Here is a 19,604-nt window from a genome sequence, read left to right on the forward strand (position 1 = left end):
TGAGAATAATCTATTTGAGATCCTCAGTAATTTTTAAAATGTGAAGATTCCTGAGACCCAAAAACCTTTGAGACCTGCCACTCAAAGAGTGAAAGGTTTTCTTGCTGATTATAGTCATTTGCTCAAATTCTAAACCAAGCTCATTTACCAAAGGGACTATATAAGAAAACAAGAGAGTAGCCAGTTGTGGAGAAGAATGTATATTGACAGAGCGTGGGGAGCCATCCCATTACCCTTCCCAATGCTGGGAAAGGATGGCACTGAAACTGCTGCAATTCCGCATGGAGGATCATTCCCACTGGGTGTTTCTAGTGGGTTTCTAAGGAATCACTTGTGAGGACACCACACGTGGCCCCCATATGGAAGGATCCGTAATTTGAAAAGCAATCTCTAACTGTTGCTCTTCCTTTCTTCTAGACAATATTATACTTTCAGAAGAGCCTGAATTGCTTTTCTCTCATTTAAAAGAAGGAAACACAAACAGTATTTCACCAAATTGACTTTGACCAAAATAGTGATTTATAGTATTTCCAGCTATTTACAGAAAAAGATCCATTTTTAGAAGAACGAGATGGTTCTAATATCCCTTAGGCAAATCCATGACGAAGAATCCTTTTTAATTTCATTTGCTGGCCATATTGTCGAGTTAATCTTCAAAAAGCATGCTGCTAAAAGGGGAAAGAACAATTGATGATTTAATTTCTAAATTTAAAAACTGTTATTTAAATGAATCACAATAAAACGATCTGGTCTTTAAATGAAGTCCCCATCAGTAGTCTCCTGGCCTCCCTCCTAGCTGGCAATGGCTCCTGCTCCTGGTCTCCATTTAGAGCCCTGGCTTTTTGAGCCCACATTATTCAGATGCTAAAACATTACGGCGAACACATACATTTGCCTCAGATAAAAGGTCATTCTGATTTAAGATCTAAACGACATCTGTGAGATCTGTTATCAGTGAATTAACTGTAGAAATGCCTAGCCTAAGATAATGTAAGTCAACTGCCTTGTCCTTGGGAATGTGTTTAAATGACCCACACACAAAATAGTTCTGTTGTAATATTATGGAGTGTGTGTGCGTGCGTGTGTGTGTTTCCACTTACTCTCCTTACCATGTCCATGATACTCTCATGGTTTCCCCACTTTATTGACTTAGTTTCCTTCTGTCTCTTCTCTTTGGTTTTGTCATTTTTCTGTAACTCCTTCCAGTTTTTACTTGCTAAGTTAGAGCCCTTATAACAGCTGTTACACTTCCCATTGTCAAGGAAATATCCTGGCAATCCCATCCACCCAGTTAACTTGTCCCCTCCTGCCCTGCCACTGTTCCACCTTCCATGCACCAACTCCTGGCTCATCTCAATGGCCCAGGAGACCGAACTTGCAGGCACAGCTGCCATAAGGTTGACATACCAGGCCAAGTATTCACTGATTTTTCCCTTTTATTTTGAGTCATAAAATAAGCTGAAAGTTGTCTTAAAACAAAACAATCTGTTTATATTTTAAGCACTTTTGTAATAGTTTTGTGAGGTAATTGATCTATTGCCATATTATTAGCATTAAACATCTTCCTGATGTTGAGGAAATAGGACAACAGCCTACAATAATACAACAATTTCCTTTCAGTTCATTATCATTGTCCAGGTTTTGACTGACTTGGTCAAACATGTTTTTATTATTTTATATCTTGATATAAATAATAATATCTTGATACCCATCTGTCCCCTTTAAAAACTCATAACTTTAAATATAGTATGTCTTGAATAATCATTTTTCTTAAGAAAATGTACTCTTGCTTTAGCCAATTGCAGTATTTTTATTTTTGGAGATATTCTAATTGGGCATGTTTTCTGACTGGCTTCAGTAGCAATTTTCAGAGACTCCAATTGGAATGAACTAGAACTGGAAGAATTTTAGGGCTTCACTTTTAAGTAATGTTCAGATTTCATGCCACTTTCTCTGTGCTCCTTTGTGAGGAAGAATATGAATTGGCATGTAAAACTCTGTACCCTACTGCTGGAGTATGTAGTGGATGCTGGGGCACTGCTGCTTGGTCCTGTCCTTTGAATGAAGGCTGTCATGCAAGAAATGCCCTCCCCCAAAGGCCGCTGCCTGGTCCAATTTTATGCCCCCTCTTTGGGGGCAGCCCCATTCCAGCGATGGGAGTACAAAGGCCTGGCCCCCCTCCCTTGATTCAGGACGTGCCTAAGAAGGCATCATCCCCACTCCAGAGCTCCCTGGAGGATGGGCTGAGGCCTCAGCTGCAGCCACATCACAGTCTAAGCTCACCCTCTGCCCAGGCCAGCTCCCTCAGCCTATTATATGTGTTCCAGGAGCCCTCCCCAATCAACCTCCTGCGTACAAATATCCATCTCAGAGTCAGCTTCCCAAGGGACCCACTGGAAACAGGGTCATTTCAGGAGTCTGTTCACATTTTAGAGATTTTTTGAGGCAAGACTAAATCCTTTACTTGAAAATCTGCCTTAGAATTAATTAGTTATTCCACGTGAAGCCAGAATGAACTGGAACCTTCTTTAATGAAAAAGCTTCCCAAACATGCCTGCATCCCCTTCCTACGGGCCTCAGCTCAGCACCACTCTAAAGCCTTTAGAACAAAAACACTTGCAGGCCACCTCTCCACTTTACCAGGAAGGTTTGAACTTGCAGGCAAAATCAATTGTGCCTTTCAGGTCACAGACCACCCCACACTCCAGGAAAAAACCCCTACACACAACTGTACACAATGTTGTATACAATTCCAGGAGGATAATGAACCTCCATAAATCCCAATTTAAGAATTGTTGATTTACAGTGAAAGTAATAGGAACTTTTATAGTCTGAAATCAGTTGCCCCACCCAGCATAGGAAACAAAGAGAAGAAGGCAAGAACCAAAGTATATCAAAAATGTCCTAGTTCCTCTCCATAAGATTTCACCAATAGGTTGTGAATAATCAAACATCAGCCTCGACTTACATTTTGCAGAGTCAAATTTGGTCCGTTTGAGCTCATCTTTTCACGATATTTCTTCCTGGTGCAATAGACACTGACAAGAGTGATGATGAGCATCAAGGCGAACACAGCGGCAGTAGATGAAACGGCAATGACGATGGTGTCTCGGGTAGAGCCTCTCTTTTCACACCTTTCTCCCATGTACCACCAGTCTTCCCCTGACCGGCACCTGCACATTGAGAATGTGACTCAGAATTATGAGTTGATATGTAACTCCAGAAATCTTCACAGTTAAAGATGTGGATCACCTTTAGTCTATTTGATCACCAATAGGTCACTGCTATATGGAACTATTTTACCCACTCTGGACTGGAGAGAGACAAGCACCTAGAGCACAGGTGTAAGCAATGGAAAGAAAAAATGGAATTCCTCCTCATCTGATACTAAAACAGCATCTGCAAGTTAGGAAAGGCTGTTAGCACAGGTAATAGAGAAAGTTTAGTTCTCAGTGTCCCATGCCCACCCCCCTCCAGCTTCACATCTTGGCCAAGGGCTCCTCAGAACGTCAGTATCTTCATCTAGGAAATGGAGGCAGCTACACTTAAAATGACTGGACTGTTGTGAGGACTTTTTCAGACAATTAGAATATAGTGTAATTTTTTTTTCATAAAAAATTGTATTGGCTATCACAAAGATAGCTCTTGTGGTTATCCAAAGCCCCAAAAGAAGGACAACACAAAACATTCTATGAATGACTGTGAGATGAGAATCAACTGATTTCATTCATAAGAACTATCAAGTATTTAACACTACATTATGGGAATAAAATTTCTAACCAAAGAATGGAGAGATCTCTTCCAAATGATCCTTACCTGCACTCAGCTTTGCCATCTCGAACAGCGCAGACACCATCATTTTCACAGGTGGTTTTTGAGCAGAGGTCTTGGACATGAGGGGTTGGTGTTGCCTGGATTTGCGTAGAGTTGAGGTGAGATATGTCTAGGAAGATGGGGAAGAGTGTGGATGGAAATCAGCTTTTGTTTAACAATCATTTGATCTTTAAGTTTCTTTTTCTTTTAATGTCTCTTTTTTTCTTTTTTTCTTTCTTTCTTTCTTTTTTTTTTTTTTTTTTTTGAAGGTGGGATCTTGTCATGTTGCCCAGGCTGGTCTTTGCTCCCGGGCTCAGACAGTCTTTCCACTTCAGCCTCAGAGTCCTGGGATTGTAGGTGTGAGCCATCATGCCAAGCCCAATCTTAAGTTTCAAAATAGATAATGATCAGATTTTAGGCTTGTGAGAAATTCAGGTAACCTTGAAGCACAGTCTAACAACATTGATATAGGCAGTGAGATAAGAACTAGGCAAAGGGAAACTAGGCCAACCTGCTGGGACTCCAACTCAACCACATGCTGGCCTGGATTGTGGGAGCCCAGAAGGGTACAAGCCCCTGATGCCAACTTTCAAGAGACAGATAAGGAAACCAAAACTCAGAAATGTAAAGTAATTGAGGGCATTGCCCAAGGTCACAGGTCTCTGACTTGGTAGAGCAAGTTGGTGGAGACTTGGAGAAAGACACCAAGTGCCCTGACAACTAGTGTTATGCTCTGTGCAGTATTTGTTATTGCTTCTGGTTGAAATTGCTATGGTCAAAGAGAACTGATGCATATCTGATTTTTTTTCTCTGCTACATAAAATGTTTTCTCTCTTCTTAACAAAAGTTATTTCTAAATAATTTCTCCAAGAGGTATCATCTAGATTTACTCTAATGGACACTGGAGTCAAATTTTTGTGGGTTTTAATTGCACCACCTTTCATCACAAACAACAATCTGATTTACTGAGACCCAAGTGGGTCTTTAATAGAAAATGAGTTAAAATCCTACCACATAAAAAATGGAAACCACCAGAATTGCTGCAAAATGTATTTATTGGCTGCAGGAGTAAGAAATTTAACATTAATCTAACAAGAGATTAATGTCATTTCTGCCTATATGTATGTGTGTGTGTGTGTGTGTATGTATATATGTGTGCATGTATGTACATTTGAAACAGATAAGACACAGATGTTTCCAGTCATTTCATGTGCTGATGTGACATTTTTATTTCAGGAATCCTAGAGTATAATTGTTCTATTTTAATTTATTTCTAAAGAAATTTCCCAACCTAAAGATTTCCACTATAGCTTCATGTGGTAGTCATTAAATTCTTTATTCTGGAATCCTTACTGTTTCAAATTAAATTATTTTCATATTGTTAATAATTCATATTTCCCCCACACCCCACTCATGCCCATTTCCCCCCACATCTCTACATAATACACCTAAAAATGGAATGCAGAAATAAACAGAAAATAATCAGTGGCCACAACAAAAAACTAGCTTATATAAAACTATTTTTATTGACATACCTTCCACTGTCAGTAGGATATAAACATCATCTCCTTTTATAAAATCTCTGCTTTTCAGCCTCTCATGGGTTATAAAGGCACTGGTTCCATAGCCCCCACCTCTTCTAAACTGAGTTCCATTAGGGAAAAAAGCCACTGCTCCCACTTTGGAAGGCCTGTCCCAGAAATAGTTTCCATTATCTGAAAAAGCAATTTATATTAATGGAGTGTGTTTATCATCATCGTAGCTTTTGGTGGTAGGAAAGAACAGGCAATGTGAAACACAATTAGGCTGGAGCTCAAAATAATTAAATGATGCTATTGGCCTGTGATGTATTCCCTGGCAAATCACTGGGGCTTGTTCATTTATACTGTCCTAGAGGAAATGAAATTACCTGGCAGGGAGGACCACACTGTAGAATAAGAGTGGAGAGGTACCAGAAGTTTCCTAGGTACCAGATATTCCTGGGAATATCATATCTCTACTTATTGACCGGTATAGAAACCCTCCTATCTATTAGAATAATTTCTTAGTAGCCTAAGGCTACTAAGAGAGTCCTTTTACAAAGTTACAGTTTGTCCAGTTAAAGCAATATATTGCTGAGAGAGTTTTTAATACCAGCATAGAATGATTTATCTTATTAACTGAATTATCCACGTAACAGAGCAAAGTGCTTCAGAAGTAGAAGACAAGAATAAGTACTGCTTCTGGGAAAAGATAATGACCTACCCAGCCCTGAGCTGCTTTTAATGTCATTCAGGAAGAAACACTTTGGGAAAAAGTAAAGAAATTCTGAATGTCAAGTCCCTACAATTCCATTGGTGAATATTATCCTATGACATTAAGTTGGATTTTTTCTATGCCAGTTTGGTCCATGTTTTTCATATATAGAATTCACATTTGGCAAAAATATTCAGCTTGCCATAATTTCATTGTTTTCCTTTATGAGGGTCTCAGAAGCAAAGAGTTATTAAAATTAGAAGTGTGATCATTGCTTTCAGTGGGTTACTTCTTTTTGAGATGGGAAAGATGGGGAATGATGTCATGATTAGCAAATCCTCTGTAACTTTTTACTAAGAAATTATAATGCATTCTCACACCCTTCCCACCAACACTTGAATGTACCTGCTCAATACCTTCCTTCTGGTCAAAAACTACCCCCATTTCCAACACTGACTTATTTTTGACATTCCCAGTGACGTGAACAAGGTAGCATGAGTTAGACAAACCCAGCATCTGAGGGCCTCTCCACCGCAGGCCTTTCCACAGCTTCCACGCTTGACCTGTACTAATTCTCATAGCAAATCTGTGGAATGGTTACTACAGCCCTGGCTTTACAGTTGAGGACACTGGGGCCCTAAGAGATTATCTGCTCAATGTCACATAGCTAATGAGAAGCAAACCTTAGACTTGAACTCAGGCATGTCAGACTCTAAAACCAACACTTCTTGCACAGAAGTGGAAATCTGAGGAGGGCCATCAATTCCCAGGAATACAGTCAGTATCTTCTTTATTTATTGGAGTCCTTGCTGACATTTCTGATGAGCTCCTGTCTGAAAGACTCTGTCCACAATTCTTGAAACCTTTCTCCTAAATATCTGTTCTTAACATTTGGGACTCAAAATTCCCTAGGTAACTAACTGTGCAATCTCTCTTTCCCAAAATTATCCATCCCTCCTAGAGCAATGATTGTTTATTAGCAATAAAGGAAATGAGTTACGAACCGGTGGTCATAAATGGGTCTGTAGTTATACTCCGCTGATTGGACATACGCTGTCGAATGTCAGGATTTTGATCCAAAAGTGTCATTGTGGCTTGTTGCCAAGGACATGGCCACTGTAATTGATCATCATTGGCTCCAGAGATCAAGTGGAAATATATCCCTGCATTAGTCACATGGGTTAGATTTAAGTAAATCTGAAAGGCATAACCTTTAGAAGAGTAAAATGGAGGGCTATACAGAGTTCCATTTGGGCTGCCAATGAACTGTGTGAAATTCCTTATATGCCAGATATGATGAGGGCACCGTGTTTCCGAAAGATTGATGTCATCAATAGACAGACCACCCAGTGATGTGCCAGAGCCTTTGCGTCCTTCAAACACCACTCTAAACTTCTTGGTCACTTTCAATGTTACGTGATAAAGTTGCCAGCTCCCAATGGGTATTTCTGCAAAAGAGTTATTATTATTTCAAAGACAAAGAAGTTTAAATTATGTACATGTCAACATTAGATTTCTAGCCTTCTTAGACAAAGGATCATCCAAAACCGATTTATTTCTATGGGTCAGAAGTGTGGTTTTGCCAAAGCTCCAGCCTAGAATTATTTACTTAAAGGTGCTTCTATGGGGTCACACTGTTCTCTGGAATAGCTGAATATTTGTCTAGCTGTTTCTCAAATAGATCCCCCTTTTCTAGAGATTGGAGAGTAAATAACAACATCTAGCTCATGAGTACTTCATGCCCTACCTATGAGTTACCTGGCATTCTCCATTGTTAAACAGCCAGCAAGCCCAACACTTGTAACACTTCTACCCAAGATTCCTGTAATACTCAGGCAAAGCCTTCTTTAATATATTTATGGTTTGATTGGAATACCCTCACATACAAAATCTTCAATCAACCTTTTGGTAATATTAAACAAAATCCACCAAACCCTGGAAAGCCCACATCCTGCAATCTACTCTTTAGATCACTTCCTAGTGACTCAGCATTGTAAGTATATATCTGATATTTGGTACCACCTTCTTTCTTTCCAACCTGCACTCCCTTCCCAACTATTAGCCCATAACCCTCGCTAGCAGCACATGATATGCCATTTTGTCTGATTTTCTTATATCACATACTCAAATAAGAAGCAGTATACTAAATAATCTGCAGAAACCCCCGGATGGGCAGCAGCTGAGAAATTCATGTCAAACTAGTGGTTAACACAAAGTCTTAAAACAAAAATATGTTGGTGCTTAATGTGAAACACAGCTACTTGAAAATAAGTTAGACATACCCAAATGACAGAAAATAAGGAAGCTTCTTAAGTGCCTTTTTGTGTTATTGTATATCAATGACACACCCACAGATTGCTAATAGAAAGGATCCCCCTTCCAATCCTGGACAATTCTATATATTATAAATACATTATATCAATATTTGTATTAACTTATATATTAATACATAATATATAATATTTATAGTAACATACAGCTTATATATAAGACATATATTTAATATATAATACATATTATATATAATTATACTTTATATTTTATTTTGTTACATGAATAATATATGTCTAATATGTGTATATTCTTAGTGAGATTAAAAACCTCATTGCTTATAGGTGTTCACAAAGAAAAATATCACCTGTATTTCAGATTGTTTCTCGTTGTTAAAAACAGGAGGAAAATGGCATACTATATTGCATAATATGGATCCAATTGTGGAACAAATTGAATTACTCAATTCATTCAAGCCATGAGATGATTAAGGGGAATAGACAGTAATATATCTGCCAGCCCACAGCCCCTCCCTTTCTCAGTCACCCCCTTAACCATCTACTTGCATAGGTGCTCAACATGGCTCTCCTCTCCAACATATTGTTGGTAAGAAGGGTGGGTACTCACTTCCCACTCAGGAATTGCTCCAGAGGCTGTGTTTAACTGAAGTCATAAGCATCCCAGTTCTTCACCAGGATTTATTTCCTAAACTTTATATTAGAGGAAGAGTCCTTTTTCCAGACTGATAGCAAATTTGGTCAAATGTAAGCTGGGAAGTGAAACAACCAAAGTACCAGTCCTATAAAGAAAGCCATTCTGAGGTAAAACAAGAGGTCCCCAGCAATGTTCAGAGACAGAGCTACTAAAAATTCCCCCTCAAGCCGGTGTCTCCCTCATCTGTCCCACAGGCTGTAACTACCCTTCAGCCAGGAGCCCGTCCTATTTTGCCTAAGCTAGTTCACATTGTATTTTTAGGTATTTTATTTTATTTTATTTATTTTTTCAGAGATAGAGTCTTGCTCTGTCGCACAGGCTGGAGTGCAGTGGTGTGATCTTGGCTCACTGCCACCTCTGCCTCCCGGGTTCAAGCAATTCTCCTGCCTCAGCTTCCCAAGTAGCTGGGACTATAGGCGTGTGCCACCACTCCCAGCTAATTTATGTATTTTTTCAGTAGAGACAAGGTTTCACTATATGTTGACTAGTCTGGTCTCGAACTCATGACCTCAGGTGATCCGACTGCCTTGGCCTCCCAAAGTGCTGCAATTACAGCTGTGAGCCACTGCGGCCGGCTTTGTATTTTTATTATTTGCCAAGAACTGACCTCCATAGTGCCGGAGACTGATCCTACAGTTTCTTAAGCGAGTGTTACATAACAGAGCACTCAGAAAGAATCTTCATTCTAGCTTCCTTGCCACCACTTAAAACAAGAAGAATCTAGTTCTTAGTTGAAGGGTAGTGACTCAGTAGCCCCTGCCCTATTGTGAATTGTTGCATTAACTAAAGAAAAGACCTAAGATTGCCTCACTTTGAATCCAAACAATAAGAATGTTGACATTGTACCTTTTATTTCTTCCACAAGGGTTAAATTGCCATCCACATTGTCTGCAGAATACTCCCTGATGTAGATGTTCAGTTGATCACTTTCACTGCCACTGTTATATAAGTAAAATTGCAAGCACTGAAATCTTCTTTTAGGGTACAACGTTCTACTTTCCAGCACTGCTGTGGCCCCCACATTTACAGAGCTGCTATCGAAATGCATGAAGAAACCAGAACCTGTTAAAGAAAAGCAGAATTGAGAGAAAACAGATACTGGATATGGAAATGTGTGTTTGTTAATAGTGGTGCTAGATTCTTTACACGAGGCGTAAGTAACATCCATATATAAATCACCAGGGAGAAACGACAGAAGCCTAAGCTACATATCTGGCACTTGCAAAAGCTAGCAGATTGACATAACAGTATAAAACTCAAACCTCTCTATTATTTATAAGACATTTACTTACAATAGTAGTTTTCTGTGGGCACTAATCCTTGCTTATCTTCATTTGTTATGAGCTATAAAGATACAGCAAGTTTAAGTATCAAATGCTAATTTTTAAAAAATCCACTGTAAGGCTGCAGGTCAAGACCAAACAGCAGGGCTAAAAGTCTACACAGGACACCTTTCAAGTGTCCGCAACCCTGGTCCAGCTCCAAGTGGGAAGAGCTACCACTGGAAAAAGATGCTACAGGGGGTGGTTCCCCCTCTGAGAGTATGAAAAAGGAAAATGGAAATTAAGTCAAAAGGAGGGTTTGAAACTCGGGTGGGTAGAGAGTTGTAGCATCTGTGTCTCCCAAGGCTAATTCAACGTGAACTTCTAGGTCTTTCTGGAGAGGTGAACACACAATGCGGACAGGAGCAAGAGCCCAGCCAGGAAACCAGGGCCTTGGCTGCCCCCTTTCTTTAAAAAACACTTTCTAACTTCTTTGGCTTCAAACTGTCACAAAAAAAGAAGGAAGAAAAAAAGAAAAGAAAGAAAGAAATTCAACTCTCAGAAGATACTGTGACTACAGCAACCATCTGGGGAGATTCACATTTTAATATTTTTTAAATGATATTTGTAATGAAAAAATTGAGAATAACTGAACCTGATAATTTCAGAGGCACCTCCCACTTCTCTGCTTTCATTATCTGCAATACTCAATCTTCCAAGCCATCTCTAAAGAAAGCAGAGCTAGTAATTCTGGTTTGAATGTATATATATTTTGTTTCCTTTTTTTTTTTTTTTTGAGGCAATGTCTTACTCCGTTGTCCAGGCTAAAATGCAGTGGTACTATCTCAGCTCACTACAACCTCTGCCTCCCGGGTTCAAGTGATTCTCCTGCCTCAGTCCTGCAACTAGCTGGGACTACAGGCATGCGCCACCACACCCAGCTAATTTTTGCATATTTAGTAGAGACGGAGTTTTACCATGTTGGCCCAGCTGGTCACAAACTCCCAACCTCAGGTGATCCGCCCACCTTGGCCTCCCAAAGGCCTGAGATTACAGGCATGAGCCACTGCACCCGGCCCAATTTTCTTTACCTTATTTCAAGTATTTGCTTAGTTTCCACTATATGCAGGGAATTGTGTTGGGCATTTAAATATGGTTCTAGGAGCAGGCAATTTATGAAAGACACAACGTTAGGGAACCTTTCCCTTACTACAGAAATTAGCTTTCAAAAACAGAAAAAAGTGAGAGCTACCTGGTCTGGATTCTTCTTCCTTTCCTCCCTCCCTCCCTATCTACTTTCCTGTGGTCTGAGTAGGACCACTATCCACTATCCAAATATGCATTTAAAAAGAAAAATAAAAGGAAAAGCACCTTTTTGCCATTGGAGGCCTCCAATTCCTGCCTAGATCATCTGAGCTATTATTGTTAAGCACTGGCCCTAAGTTGTGAAGTCTAGTTTTACATATTTGTTGCCAGAATAAGCAAATAAGTAAAAATGTGGTCCTTGTAGCCAAATAGCTACTTAAGGCAAAACAAAATGAAAATGGAAAGGGATATGCATCTGAAGAAAATTAAATAAACGGTGCTTTTTAGATATTTTTGTAACAGGAGCATATAATCACATCCAGCTACAGTTCTGAAACAACAGTTCACAGCCTAGTGCTGTCCATTGGAAAGAGTCTCTTGTATTCTGCAAACTTCTAGAAAACAATAGTACTGCCTCTGAGATGAGAGGCCTTGCAGGAGGCCCAGTCTGGTATGCTCTCCTATGGAAACGCACTGGTAGAGGCATCACAGAGCCCAGCTCTGACTTGTAGAAAGAAAAATAAATGCAGAAGGAAAAGCAATTAACAATGTCTTTATCAGGTGCAAGACCTACTTCTTAGTAGTCACCTAATGAATAATCATTAATTATTCTGATAGAAATTAGAGATAAAATCCCAGTCTTTCAAAGAGAAGAACGTGGCTGTAGCCATTGAGTATACAACCTAGGAGTATCTCACTCCTGTTACCTTGGCACTGGCCCATGTTGGAGTGATCATTCTCTGGCCCCCGGGGAACCTGTGAAACCCGTTGCCAGTCAGCATTATCTCCTGAACTTTGGATCATGCCACACACATTTTCCAGTTCAAAACTGCACGAGTCCATAAAACTCAAGGAAGAGGCTACAAAAGCAAAAAACAATTATTGACACTCATACAACATGATAATCTAAGTGACAAAAACTGAACTTATCACAGTATTAGAAATGCCAGGTTGGTATTACAGGGAACACCTGGCTGATTCTGGGTGATGGTGGCTTAAAGATCCCTCTTTATTTGCAGAACCCCTACAAAGAAGGTAATTAATTCTGCACATCTGAATAAGCTCCCTGCCCCATCTTTTTTAAAAAAATTATCTAATTTGTAGAAATCTGAGTCTATACTCCCCTAGGTATTCCAATCATTAAGCCACAATCCAGATTATTTGATCCCATTCATATTACAACTAGACATACCATTCTAGCTAAAAGGAAATGTATCAATCTTACCCACGTTTGAATTACTAACAGCTTTAAAAACCTGCCTGAGGCATATTCCTACAGGACCCAATTTGTTTTTAGATCTCAACACCAGACGTGGTGAAAAGAAAAATACTGCTTCCAAGTTGTAGATTAAGATCTGAGTACTATTCTGTTCACTTCCTGAATATCAAGTCTCCATAATCTCAGAAACCCCACCAATGCTTGACAAAATGGCACAGACCCACATTTTTTTTCTACATAACAGAGGGAAATACAAGTCATTTCAAAGAACCTGTCACATACAGCAGTTATACAGTCGATTCAACTTTAGGAGATCAGAGTCACTGAAATCCATTCGTTGGCCGATCACATCTTCGAAGTCTGAGATTCTTGTGACAATGGTCGGCTCTGTTCCGTTTTGGAATGCAGTTTTACTGTAGTGCATTACTGAAGTGTAATCATAGGGAACGTTCAGGGAATCTGATACGCCGTCACTATAGGTGTTAAAATTGTGCTCTCTGCCTAAAGGATAAATAAAAAATCTTTACTTGATGTTCACAAAATTCAACTTATCTTACTCCAAATACTGCTCACTTAGAAATGGAGAATATAATAAACTCAAACAATTTTTGCTACAACTAACAAGTTTCATTATTCCCATCTTACAATATAACATTCAGACTTAGAACTGTAATACCAGCAGTGACACTGAACATATCTAAGGTTCTATTGCAGCCCATAGTTAGGACACTGGCATTTAGTCTAAGGCTGTAAAAACTGCTCGTGGAAAGGAGGATTCTAAAAAGTGTTGCTAACCAGCCTGGGCAACAAAGCGAGACCTCATCACTAATAAATATTTTAAGCCCAGGCATGGTGGCTCACACCTGTAATCCCAGCACTTTAGGAGGCCAAGGCAGGCTGATCATGAGGTCAGGAGTTCGAGACCAGCCTGACCAACATGATGAAACCCCGTCTCTACTAAAAATACAAAAATTAGCCTGGTGTGCTGGTGCATGCCTGTAATCCCAGTTACTTGGGAGGCAGAGGCAGGAGAATTGCTTGAATCTAGGAGGCGGAGGTTGCAGTGAGCCGAGATTGCACCACTGCACTCCAGCCTAGGTGACAGAATGAGACTCCATCTCAAATAAAATAAAATAAAATAAATATTTTAAAATTAGCCAGGCATGGTGGTGCATGCTTGTAGTCCCAGCTACTCAGGAGGCTGAGATGGGAGGATTGCCTGAGCCTGGGAAGTCGAGGCTGCAGTGAGCTGTGATCACATCACTGCACTCCAGCCTGGGCAATAGAGTAAGACCCTGTCTCAAACAACAACAACAAAAAGTGTTGTTGAACTACTCAGGGCATTGGCCAGCAGTGATGGCAGGCTGAGGACATCCACGGTAGATGGAGATGGAAGTAAGAAGACTTTGAAGGGATGGTGAGATGAAACCTGGGAGTGATAACTTTCTAGTTATCCTACAAAGGAGTCATTAGAAAGCGTTGATATGCGGTTATTGACTAACCATAATTCATGGTTACTGGAATATGTGTAGATGTATTTAAAGCATGATGAACCAGCCTGGCCAACATGTTGAAACCCCATCTCTACTAAAAATACAAAAAGTAGCCAGCCATGGTGGCGGGTGCCTGTAATCCCAGCTACTTGGGAGGCTGAGGCAGGAGAATCACTTGAACCCAGGAGGCGAAAGTTGCAGTGAGCCAAGATCACACCACTGTACTCCAGCCTGGGCAACAGAGCGAGATTCTGTCTCAAAATAAATTAATAAATAAAGCACGATGACTATAGTTAATAATAATGTAGTGTATATTTCAAAATTGCTGAGAGAATAAATCTCAAATGTCTCACCACAGAAATGATAAGTGAGGTGACGGCTATGTTAAACAGCTTGTTTTAGTCATTCCACATTGTGTACACATGTCAAAATATCACTGTACCCCATAAGTATATACAATTATGATTTGTCAGTTTAAAATAATAATAAAAAACAAAAATGAATCTATTTAGAGAAGACATCAGGCCGTTTAGCATTATACCAATGGGAAACTGATTCCACCTTGAAATGGAATGATCCTATGGACACATTGAGGTGGTTCTAATCTCCAAAACATAAAGATGTGTTATCAAATGTGGGCAGAAGTTTTGATCAAAAATAAGACTTTGGGAATCCTAAAGAGTATGGTTGTGGATTAAAGCTAAACACTGCTGTTTCGCTAGAAATCTTTTAGTTTGCTGCTATGCCTGACCCCATTTGAGATAAGCAGAGGCGGGGGATGAAGAGCAAGATCTGTGATTTCAAGAAGTGTGGTGTCAGGGGACCTTGTGTAGGGCACTCCTCACAGTGCCTCAGACATAATAGCAGTGCCCTTTCCTCTGTCTCGCCCTGCCCAGGCAGGACAGATGAGGAAGCTGAGTGTCACTGTGGAATGTGGAAAACATGAGCTATACTCAGACATGGTTCTTAAGACTTTGTGACTTTGAACACAGAATCACAAACAGTTCATGCTACTCAACTATTACTGAAAATTGTTCCATGAAACAATAAATCCAAATACCCTACAAGCTACTCTGCAAAAAGAAAAAAAGAAGACCATGATCAAATCATTTTGTAAATCACTTTTCTTAGAGATTTACAATTCCTGTCAAGCTAATAAAGACTCAGAGCAGTATAGCGGGATAAATAAGTCTAATTTCTTTTAACCTAGGTGCTATGGCTTGAATATGTCCCCCCAAAAGCATGTATTGGAAACCTAATCCCCACTGCAACAGTGTTGGGAGGTGAGGCCTAATGAGAGGTAATTAGGGCATGAGGGCTCTGTCTCATAAATGGATTAATCCCATTGCTGCAGGAGTAGGTTTGCTACTGCAGGGGTGGATTCCTTGTAAAAGGACAGATTTGGCCCTGTTTTTTCTGACTCTCCCTTGCCCTTCTGCCCTCTGCCATGGTATGCGACACAGCAAGAAGGCCCTCATCAAATGCCTACCCCTTGATTTTGGACTTTCCAGCTACCAGAACAATGAGGAATAAATTTCAATTCTTTATAAATTACCCAGTCTGTGGTGTTTTGTTATAGCAGCGCAAGATGGACTAAGACTTGGGGATTTGCAAAACTAATTTGGGCACAGACTCCATTCCACATAATACTCAGGAACATATTGTGGGACTGAATATGCTTTAAAACCACAAACCCAGTTTCTAAGAGCTTTTCTAGCTCATATGGGATCTGGAATACCAGTGCTCCAATAACTCAGAATGAGTTCGAGCTGAATGAATTAAGACATCAAAACATCAGAGTTTTAAAATTATTAACAGTTGCCACAGATGACAAGAGAGGACACATGCTTAGAAATTCAGTCCTTGACTAAAAACATAGGAAAACAAGAGAAATGTACCTGACAGAATTCTGTCCCACATTATCCTGACATAGTCATCCCGGTCAGAACGCGACTGCTCATGCCAGAATCCCAGAGCATGGAGGAACTCGTGTTGAACCGTTGCTATTCGGTCACAGTTTGCCCCAATGGAAAGTTCTTGCTTCCCAACCCGCATATTTCCCACTGAAGACCAGCAGCTTATAGAAGAGTTTACAAGAAAGGGGGAAGAGGATGTTACAATCTGAGGTCTCAGGGCAGAATCCCCACCACCTAATCCACCTCATTACCCACCTAAATCCTTTGCTGTTACATCTGAACACTGTGCATTTCTCTCATAACCCAGGTGATATAGTTTGGACAGTTGTCCCCACTCAAATCTCATGTTGAAATGTAATTCCCAATGCTGGAAGTGGGACCTCGTGGGAGGTATTTGAGTCATGGGATGAACCCCTCATGGCTCGGTGCTGTCTTTGCAATAGTGAATTTTCATGAGATCTGGTCATTTAAAAGTGTGTAGCACCTCCCCCTCCCCACTCTTTCTCTGGCTCCTGCTTTTGCCATGTGACATGCCTGCTCCACCTTCACCTTCCACTATGATTGTAAGTTTGCAGAGGCCTCCCCAGAAGCTGAGCAGATGTCAGCACCATGCTTCCTATAAAGCCTGCAGAAATGTGAGCCAGTTAAACCTCTTTTCTGTATAAATTACTGAGTCTGTGGTATTTCTGTACAGCAATGCAAGAACAGCCTAATATACCAGGTATTGTATAATATTTAAAAACCTTATAGACCAGGTGATCTTTAAAGAACTTGCCCTAACTCCAGATATTACATAGGAGCAAATCATCCCCAAGGTGGTCCAGACCTGGTTTTTTCCTGTGAATTTCAAAGTCTTTGAGATCCTCCTTGGCATGCCTGTGCCCATTAAACAAGGACTTTACAGGGACAGCAATCACTCAGAATTGCTGAGCTCAAGACAAATAATACTGTCGCCTTCTTAACTCAAGAAATAAGAGTGGTTGGGTTAAAATAAGCTTAAATACAGACATGGACACGCATAAATACACATTTTTTTACTTGAAAGGGATAAACAGTATGTAAATTACAAACGGCCTGAAATTCACAAGGTTGTGGGTCTGATGGCATGCAATCCCATCCACTTTGTCTAAAGGTGGTTACATGTATGGGAATATAATTTCTATGCCTACGAAAACTAGATCCAGTTGTTTTTTCCTCTCCAGCAACTAGCAAGAAAGTCCCCACCCCTTCCTAAAGATCAGAGCCTAGGACGATTGCTGTAATGTAGCGTCCCAGGCACTAGAGTTCTCCTTAGATGCCTTAGAAGACAAAGTCTTCAACTTACCCACTGCCCTTGATCACTGATATATAGTTTGCTTCTCCAGCCCAAGGCTTAAAGTCAATACAGGTTTTAAGGCGATAACGTTCAAATGCATTGAGGATAACTCCCTTAGCATTCATTTCTGAAGGAAGAAAACAAACAAAAATATGCTTATTAAAACAATCACCATGGAAAAATCTACCATGGAAGCAGGCCATTGTAATATATTGCTTATCATGAGTTAGTCCCTTCATGAATGTTGAGTCTTTTATTTTTACAAAAATTAAAATTCAGTACCCATTGAATATCATATACAGTATCTGCTTATTCTTCAGATCTCTTATTTGGCCTCATATTTCTCTAGCACTCACTAATGGTGCATTACTAAACAATAAAAATGCATTTCTGTACCTCAGAGAACATATCCATTGGATCACAGGCAATCAAAATAAATAATCACCATTACATACTTCATCTGAGAAGACATAATATGTATTTAAAGCCACACAGCTGAGCTTTTAATCTGAGGATCTTGAGATGGGAGAGTCTGTGAACACCCTGAAATAGTATGCAAAGCGTGTATGTGTGTGTGTGTGTGTGTGTGTGCATATCTACATATGCAAAGTGCATTTCCTAGAGAGAGCTTTCATGAGGTCTGCAAGTGAGTTCATGGCCCAAAATAGGGGTAAGAGCCAATGCTTTGGATATAAGAGTGATATGGATATGGAGCTCAAAGAAGGCAGAGGCATGGAAGAAACAACATGCAGGAAAAGAAACTTGTGAGTGACCAGGAGGAAGGGGCTGTATCAGATGCACATGGAGAGGCATCATATGGGCCAGGTCCTAGTGAAGTGAAAAATGGGAGCCTGCCAGGAGGTGGGAGACAGTATGGCAGAGGGGAAAGTGCTTGGACTTTGGAGCCAGACACACCTAAGTTCTTCTCTATCCTCACCACTTAATTTTGATGTAAAACTTTTCCCAATTGAATCAACCTTTGGAGCTTTGATGTTATTATCAGTTAAGTGAGGAAATAAAATCAACTTTGCAGGATATTGTGAGGATAATAAGAGAAAGTAAACATGAAGTTCCAAGTAAAATTAGCATTTGTCAAATGTTCATTTCCTTTCTCCCTTCTTGAGTAACCATTGCATAGACGTCCAAGGAAGATTACTTGGTATGCCTCTGTTGAGGCAGGTCTAAGAAGATCAAGAACAGAATTCACATAGGAAAGACCCGAAAATCCATAAGTGGTAAAAGGCACTAAGTTCAGACTTTTACAATACCACATAAGTAATACACTATCATTATAAATAAATTACAACGTTGATATGAATAAAAAGAAATTTAAAATCCTATCATCCAGGAATAATCAATCACCCTTACCATATATTTTGCCTTTGAATACACATATAACATATATATGTTAATATTTTTATAAAAAATAAAGTCATCTACATAGCATTTTACCAACTATTTTTTCACTAAATATTATGTCATCAAAATCTTTTTTCATCATTGAGTATTGTTTTTATCATTTTAATGAATAGAGGATTACAAATTGGATCCATTGGACATTGGATCACAGGCAATCAAAATAAATTGTCACCACATACTTAATCTGAGAAGCTATAATATGTATTTAAAGCCTCACAGCTGGGCTTTTAATCTGAGGACATTCAGATGGGAAGGTCTATGAACACCCTGAAATAGTATGCAAAGTGTGTGTGTGTGTGTGTGTGTGTGTGTGTGTGTGTGTGTATCTACGTATGGCTGTAACATTCAAAATGTTCTGTCCTATAAGTATCATATTTGGGTCATTATTTCAAATGTAATATTTTCTTCAAATAGGGTATGATAATACTGACCACCATATCACTGTTTTAAACAGAACTTAAAAGAGCATACTAGTTTAGGCCATTTATCAAAACTTAATGAGGACAGTTTCTTGAATTAATAAAGTAACATGTGAAAGCTTTATAAACACGGAGGCCCTTTACCAAGATAAGATCTTTATTTTCCATATGCCTTTATTTACCAAGGGCCTTAGTTAACCTTGTGTTATAGATGCAGAAAGCT

At 39.7% G+C, this 19,604-nt stretch overlaps 1 protein-coding gene across 2 annotated transcripts in view; it reads right to left on the reverse strand.

Annotated features, from left to right (window-relative positions):
* Nucleotides 1–496: 496 nt before the first annotated feature.
* MEP1B (meprin A, beta) overlaps nucleotides 497–19,604 on the reverse strand; it is a 30,125-nt gene continuing 11,017 nt past the window's right edge. The window contains exons 6-15 of one of the 2 annotated variants that reach the window (XM_011943722.1): nucleotides 17,553–17,670; nucleotides 16,211–16,389; nucleotides 13,102–13,320; nucleotides 12,308–12,460; nucleotides 9,880–10,095; nucleotides 7,053–7,496; nucleotides 5,349–5,528; nucleotides 3,817–3,943; nucleotides 2,969–3,173; nucleotides 497–668 (exon numbers count right to left, since the gene is read on the reverse strand). In XM_011943722.1, the coding sequence (XP_011799112.1) occupies nucleotides 654–668; nucleotides 2,969–3,173; nucleotides 3,817–3,943; nucleotides 5,349–5,528; nucleotides 7,053–7,496; nucleotides 9,880–10,095; nucleotides 12,308–12,460; nucleotides 13,102–13,320; nucleotides 16,211–16,389; nucleotides 17,553–17,670 (1,856 nt within the window). In that variant the 3' untranslated portion in view covers nucleotides 497–653. The remainder of the gene's footprint in view (nucleotides 669–2,968; nucleotides 3,174–3,816; nucleotides 3,944–5,348; nucleotides 5,529–7,052; nucleotides 7,497–9,879; nucleotides 10,096–12,307; nucleotides 12,461–13,101; nucleotides 13,321–16,210; nucleotides 16,390–17,552; nucleotides 17,671–19,604) is intronic. The other variant, XM_011943723.1, reaches the window with a different exon arrangement.

The sequence above is a fragment of the Colobus angolensis genome, unplaced genomic scaffold, assembly GCF_000951035.1.
Source record: "Colobus angolensis palliatus isolate OR3802 unplaced genomic scaffold, Cang.pa_1.0 Scaffold220, whole genome shotgun sequence".
Lineage (NCBI taxonomy): Eukaryota > Metazoa > Chordata > Mammalia > Primates > Cercopithecidae > Colobus > Colobus angolensis.